The 7,635-nt window shown below is 42.1% G+C and overlaps 1 protein-coding gene across 1 annotated transcript in view; it reads left to right on the top strand.

Moving 5' to 3' along the window:
- Positions 1-96: 96 nt before the first annotated feature.
- LOC102208582 (lactase-phlorizin hydrolase-like) overlaps positions 97-7,635 on the top strand; it is a 29,168-nt gene continuing 21,629 nt past the window's right edge. The window contains exons 1-8 of the mRNA XM_005751135.2: positions 97-763; positions 875-1,143; positions 1,244-1,534; positions 1,639-1,837; positions 2,312-2,514; positions 2,598-2,704; positions 2,965-3,096; positions 3,199-3,422. Of these exons, the coding sequence (XP_005751192.2) occupies positions 97-763; positions 875-1,143; positions 1,244-1,534; positions 1,639-1,837; positions 2,312-2,514; positions 2,598-2,704; positions 2,965-3,096; positions 3,199-3,422 (2,092 nt within the window). The remainder of the gene's footprint in view (positions 764-874; positions 1,144-1,243; positions 1,535-1,638; positions 1,838-2,311; positions 2,515-2,597; positions 2,705-2,964; positions 3,097-3,198; positions 3,423-7,635) is intronic.

Below are 7,635 nucleotides of genomic sequence, written 5' to 3' on the forward strand. Positions count from 1 at the left end.
GACTTCTGCTTTGCTACTTTTGGTGACAGAGTGAAATTCTGGATAACCATTAACCAGCCTCAGACAATTGCATGGTCTGGATATGGACTTGGAAATATGCCACCAAATGTTGTGGACCCAGGATATAGACCATACATAGTTGCACACAACCTCATTAAAGCCCATGCCAAGGCCTACCATACATATGACGACAAATATCGCCAGTCGCAGGGTGGTCTAATCTCCATAGCCCTCAACGCTGATTGGTTTGAACCTGCTGATGTCAACGTAGTCCGTGAAGTGGTGACTGCTGACCGGGCGATGCAATTCCAACTGGGATGGTTTGCACATCCTATTTTTAAGAATGGTGACTATCCTGATGCACTGAAGTGGCAAGTTGGGAACAAAAGTGAAATCCAAAGTCTTCCACAGTCAAGACTTCCTTCCTTTACTGAAGAAGAAAAGAACTTCATCAAGGGAACTGCTGACGTATTCTGTGTAAATCATTACACTACAAGGGTAGTGAGCTATTTTACAGCTGCACTTCAGCCTCACTCCTATGAATGGGACCGAGACATGAGAGAATCAGAGGAACCCAGTTCACCAACTACAGCCATTCCTAACCAAAAAGCTGTGGCCTGGGGCTTGAGGAGACTCCTCAACTGGATCAAGGAGGAGTATGGTGATCCAGAGATTTATATTACTGAGAATGGAGCAGCAGTAGAATGGGACGACTTTGAAAGAGTAATGTTCTACAAGACCTATATCGATGAGGCTCTCAAAGGTGCAGTGATATAAAAATATTTCAGAAGATATTTAACATTTTCCACCACTGCCATGACTGGTTGTTCATTTATTTTGTATGTATGTGTTTGCATTTGTGGTTACATTACAGCCAATAACCTTGATGGTGTGCGGTTGCGAGGATACACAGCAACAGCTTTTATGGATTCTTTTGAGTGGCTGCACGGGTACAAATTTCTATTTGGGCTGCACCATGTGGACTTCACAAACCCAGATCGTCCAAGAACACCAAAGTACTCAGCTCATTACTATTACAACATCATAAAGGATAATGGTTTCCCCTTGCCAGATGATGAGAAGATGCTTTATGGTCACTTCCGAGAGGATTTCATGTGGAGTTCTGCTTCAGCATCATACCAAGTAACTTATACTTTTACTGCAATTTTACTTTTACTCAATACTGTCTTGCTTCCCTTGTTTTCATCTTTTTAAATTTTTGTTTTGCATTTACTGTGTCCAGATTGAAGGAGGATGGAGGGCAGATGGAAAAGGTCTAAGCATCTGGGACAAGTTCGCTCACAGTCCTTCCAAAATATTAAATGATGACAATGGGGACATAGCCTGTGACAGTTACAATAAAATAGAAGAGGATGTTGCGATATTAAAGCAGCTGAAAGTCAGCCATTATCGTTTCTCCTTATCCTGGCCAAGAGTCCTTCCTGATGGCACCATTAATAACATTAACGAGGCTGGAATCAAGTACTACCAAAGACTTTTGGACGCACTGCATGCTGCAAATATCCAGCCACAGGTATGAATAATTGTATTAATTTCCCTGTGTGCCAGAAAAGATACATGTAAATGTATTAGATTTAGTAAGACAGTCATTTTCCTTTCCTTTCCTTTTCCCTTCAGGTTACTCTGTACCACTGGGACCTGCCACAAGCTATAGAGGATTATGGAGGCTTTTTGAATGAGAACTTTATTAAGCTTTTCACGGACTATGCTGACCTCATGTTTGACCGTCTTGGTGACAAGGTGAAAATTTGGATCACCTTTAATGAACCAATCATGACAGCCAACCATGGATATGGCTTTGGAAGCTTTGCCCCAGGTATGGTTTAAGTCAGGAATCTCTGACGCCAGGTCTCAAGGGCCGGTGTCCTGCAGGTTTTAGATATCACTCTGGAACACACCAGAAACAAATGATTAGTTCGTTACCAGGCCTCTGGAGAACTTCAAGACATGTTGAGGAAGTCATTTATCCATTTAAATCACCTGGGTTAGATCAAGGACACATCGAAAACCTGCAGGACACGGGCTCTTGAGGCCTGGAGTTCGACACCCCTGGTTTAAGTAATGCTTTGCATCTAATACTACACTGGTATTAACCAAGTTCTATAAGTGCTACAGAGTAATATAGTGTTAAAGAAAAAATGTTAAATTGTTGTCAAGGTAAATTTCTGACTGTTTTGAAACAAGCTGTAATCTTTATAGCAGTTCTTCAAATTTCTAAACCGTAGTGAAAAAAAGCAAACAAACATGACACATTTGCTGCCTATATGCTCTGGGGTTTTTTTCTCACCAGGAATCAGTTCAGGACCAGACACTCTGCCCTACATTGTTGGTCACAACCTGATTAAAGCTCATGCCGAGGCCTGGCATCTCTACAATGACAAGTACAGGGCCAAACAGAACGGCATAATCTCCATCACTGTCAACTCTGACTGGTCTGAACCCAGAAATCCTTATAGGCAGGAGGACTATGACGCTGCAAGACGTGTGGTGGAGGTATGCCATTTCTTCTCAGATGTGACAAAAGAAAAATTGACAGCAGTTAGTTTCAAATGACTATTATGTTTCTCTCTGTGCAGTTCTACCTTGGCTGGTTTGCCCATCCCATATTTAATGGTGACTACAGTGAAATTATGAAGAAAAGAATACGTGACCGAAGTCTAGCTGCTGGTCTACCACAGTCTCGGTATTACAAAGGCTATTATTAAATCACAAAAAGCTAATTCTGTTCACAAAACATTTCTCCTACTGAAAACACTACTTCCATATGAACAGAATCAACTTTTTGGGATTTCCTTATCTGGATGATTGAGCATCCATCAAAACGCTGTTATTAAATATTTAAAATTTTGTATTCGATTTTCTAAACAACTTTATAGTAGAATAATTTAACTTTAAGTCTACTAAAATTAGTAAGTAAGTCTGGTTTTACTTCAATTTCTCCAGGTTGCCTGAGTTCACTCCAGAGGAGATTAAGAGAATTAAGGGCACTCATGACTTCTTTGGACTAAACCATTACACATCTGTGCTGGCATTCCCTGTGGACCACGGAGATGCTCAAAGCATTGAGGCAGATAAGTAAGAAGTTAACATTTGAAAAATAAATGTCTGCTGGGACTACTTCTTCTGAACAGCTTCATTTTTTTTATTCTGTACTTCTTTTAACTTTGTCCCCTGCAGGGGTGCCATGGGAGTTTCTGATCGTACCTGGCTGGATACAGGCTCCTCCTGGCTGAAGATTGCACCATTTGGTATCCGCAGATTGCTGAACTTCATTAAGAATGAATATGGAAATCCACCAATTGTAATCACTGAGAATGGAGTTTCAGAGCGGGGGACTGTTGATCTAAATGATGTTCACAGGATTTACTACTATGATCAATACATCAACGAGGTGTTGAAAGGTATCAAAGCTTCCCCTTATATGAAATCTAAAGCCACAAGTGTCCTGGAGAGGAAAATAATGTTTTGTGTGTAATATGGATGCTTAAAAATTGTTCTGCTCATTCTCTAAAAGAAAGAAGAATTTTAAGAATATGAAGGTACTTATTTTCTTTTCACAGCTTACTTGCTTGATGGTGTGGATGTGCGTGGTTACACAGCATGGTCACTTATGGACAACCTAGAGTGGACTGCTGGCTTCTCAGAGAGATTTGGTCTGTTCTACGTTAATCGCACAGACCCTAATCTTCCTCGAGTGCCTAAGAGCTCTGTTAACTTCTACACCAAAATGATTAAGTGCAACGGATTCCCCGACCCTGAATCAGGACATGAGTGCCTGAACCCATAGTCTGAAGGTAAAGTGATAAAAGATTTGCTCAGATTCCTACTTTGAATGATAGACCTTTAAATTAAATGTTCAAATAAATATCTTTTCAGCAGGTTAGTTAGTACTCTCTCATGAACCCTCTATTTCCTAAGCCATGCAACAGTTAAAATAAAGGTTGGATTTACAGTTACTATCTGCAAATGTTCACAAACAATATGACAGTATTGTTTTTACTGTCTCTCTGCACCAACAGCTGCACCACCAGTCAACATTAACAGCGTGAAATTCCTTGGTCTGGATCCCTCCACCAATGATGCTGAGACTGGACTTTACACCACATGATTGTTGCAGTAGTAGGGATGATTTGTGTTTCTGTTTTCTTCCTTAAGATGAAAAAAAAAGGTCCAAGAATAGTGAACATGGGGCAGTATCGAATGTAGTGAAAACTGTAACTGCCAATAAGATGATGTGCAGTGTAGGCCCCTGTAAACAGTATTTGATTGCAGGCCCTTAAAAATTGAACAATACTTGAACTCCTAGGCTCATCAGACATAGTATGTGTAAGATGTCTTATAACTAAAATTGTAAGTTTGTCATGATTTAGTCAGTTATTAAATCCTTGTCCATCATGTATCATTTGCTTGACCACTGCTGCAACATGAACACTCGAGAATCCAACAAGATTATTTAAAGTGTCATTTTATCCTGTATTTAAAAAATAAAAGTGATTTTTGTAATAAAAAACAATTTTCCAGTTATAGTATAGGATGCATAATAAGCCTCGTATTTGAATGTTTTTGTATATGTTTATCAAAAAATCTAATTTATCAAATAAAACACTGTAAACAATAATCCAGTGAATTATGTCATGATTGTTGTTAAATGTAAGTACCTTCTTCCTCTTCAGATTTTTTGTCTTCACTTTTTTGTACAGTGATAAGCAATTTTTAATACTGTTACCTTGAAGTGATTAAAATTAGAATGTAAATCTAAACAATATATCCATCATCCATCATGTCCTGTGCTGGTCAACAATGCCATGTGCAGCATTTAAGCTAAATAATGATCAGTGTTGTAGGTTGATTCATTTGTTAATAAAAGTCTAAAACTGTGTTTAAACATTTGTTATTTAGCTATAAATCCAGTGGCCTCTTAAATCTCTTAAACCTCTGCAGTTTTTTACTTCAGTGCATTTGACTTCAGCGGTCTTCAAAGTAGAGCAGTGTTTCACAAACAAGGAGCAGAATAAAGCACTTTAAATTGTTCTTGTTAAAGAGACCTGATGAGAGTAAGTGTCATGGTACTGTATCTGCTTAGTTGGTGACTCCTCACAAACTGGCCTGTGGCCTGTATTTGTATAGCTGAAGTCTGCCAGCCTCGACCTCCATCATTCTAAAGACCTAAAGTGTGATGAGCCTGGCCACATGACTGCCCAACACCAACCGTGAAGACCAGAGCCACTCAGCCACAGGGAAACAACAGTGGAGTTGTCGCGTCAGGTGGCCACCACTCCAGCTGCCTGCCCCCCTCCAAGAACAATGCACCCTAGTTAGCCAACTCTGTCACGTCAAAGGGCTCTATCTGCACAGCTGTATTGATGACCAGCCTTGCAATCTCTGGTAAACACAGACCTGCTGGAGGGCCTGTGTTGACACATTGAAGCCAGTCATAACCCTAGGCACAGAGAATTTGTCTCTCAAGTGTGGCTAGAGGAAGAAAAAGGACAGACAAGCCAGTCACCAGGCAGCTGCCACCACTGCTCACGTCAGCCCCAACATCCGGGTCTGATAACCCTCCTTCGACTGAAATAACCCAAGCTGTCCATGACATATGGCAACACAGCAATGCAGGTCTCACCACTGACCAGCATCACTGGTTAAGGTGCCTCCTAGACGCGTGCGCTGCCAGTGACAAAGACTGCAGACAGACAGGACTGGTCCATCACAGCTTTGACACCAGCTCTGCTCAGCCCCTCCGCCTCTCCACCAACTGCCCTTCACAAAACAGCTGCACCGACCAGGTTTCCCTAACCTTGCTCTCTTAGCGAACAGGTCAGGGGAAGCAGGTTGCACAGGTTTATGAAGTGCAGGTGAGGTGCTAGAGGTCCTACCTAAAAAGGGGAGGGCCAGTTGCCACAGGTGGAAAACCTCCCAGGCACTCCCACGAACCATGAAACTCCACTCTCATTATAAATGGAGAACGGGTGGAATCAGAAACCGACTGCTTGTTAACGAGAGCTGCTGAGGAGCATGCAGAAAAGACACCTAGGCCCTTACTCAATTCTCAAGTACGTGATTTGTACAATTGGAACACCAGCGTACTTGATGATGTCACAGGTCCAGAACTTTTACTGCCATCCCCTCTTAATTTAACTGTGATTAATATGTTATGAAATACACTGAAATAAACCAAATATTAACATTTAGAAGTGATCTAAGTGACTTATATATCATGTTTAACCTGAGTAGTGAAAGACTGCAGGGGGTTGAAAACGATGTGCCGGGAGTCCGCTGGTCTCGTTGGCTCTAGTGATCCTCGACCTCGCGGTCTGCTATGGAGCTGGTGGGTAACAGACGTCTCTGAAAACGTCAGAGCACATTTGGAAATATATGATATCTTGATAAATCGAGCAGATATTTGAAGCTTACACAGCTACATTCTCGCTTGAAAATAACATAAAAGTTTATTTTGTGACCCAGAAAGAGTAAGATTTAAAGGTTTTTAACGGCGCTCCTCCGCCATTGCCACGTTTGGGTTTTGGACAAAATGCAGTCTGTGATATTTAGCTGTACCAAGTACACACAAGTCACCACCGATGCATGCTTGATAAAACCGGCGGAGCGAGTACACATCTGGGAATTTTTCGCGTTCTCAGCTTGATGCGTACTTTGAATTGGAACAGTACTTGGTCTCCGACTGATGACGTATCACGAGTACACGAGAATGCAAGTACGTACAAGTACACATATTGAGACAGGCCCCTACTGTGTGTTAATGCCTACATCCTGTTGAGATGAGGTGGGTCACCCTGGAGACCAGATGTAGGCATCTTCACAGGTGTGAGCAAAGAAATGGTGTATGTTTGTTCCTGGATGTGTGGATTACACACAAACGAGAAATGCCTGAAAAACAGGTATTTCTCTATAATTATTTTAGTCAGAGGTCATTGGCCTAAAAGCCGGCCTTTAAAGTTGCTGGTTTGACCCAGTGACCCATTCTTGAAAATTCTGTAAGTAAAACTGTCAGGTGTGTAGTCAGGACCCCAACACAGGACTCTCGATATAGAACACAGTGTTTACAGTGTTTACAGTAAACACTGTGGACTCTGTAAACATTTTACAGTGTTTACAGTGAAGTGATAACAAGATACAGATAAATCCCTGTGTGTGCTCCTGGTGAGTGTCTATTCCCGATTCCCGTGTGGTATCTTCTCCCAGTGTCCGTGGTCCGTGTTTCCACTCTCTTGGTGGCTATATACAATGTGCTCGCTTCATCTTCTCGTTTCCGCAACTCTCCTGGAAACCACAGAGTAACTTCCATACTGGCGGTAAACTCTCAAACATACAGTTAACTGCGAAACTGAAGAATTTTATCACAATGATCCAGCGTTGACTGGAGCACAACAGCCACTCTGTTGAGTAGCTCCCAAGATGAGGCTGATCAGCAGCAGGTGTGTGTGATTATGCCTCAGGTGTCACGGTGGGAAGAACCACCCTTCAGGCCTGGATCCCAGGAAAACCAGGTCAATAGATTGAGCAAGCGGCCCCTCCCTGGGGCCAGCTCCCCCGCTGACCCCAGTAGGCACCCCCACACTCTGGAACCCACCAGGGCAAGGGGGCCCAGGCCCA

This window comes from Pundamilia nyererei, unplaced genomic scaffold (assembly GCF_000239375.1).
Source record: "Pundamilia nyererei isolate P.nyererei 1_Seehausen unplaced genomic scaffold, PunNye1.0 scaffold00300, whole genome shotgun sequence".
Taxonomy (NCBI): domain Eukaryota; kingdom Metazoa; phylum Chordata; class Actinopteri; order Cichliformes; family Cichlidae; genus Pundamilia; species Pundamilia nyererei.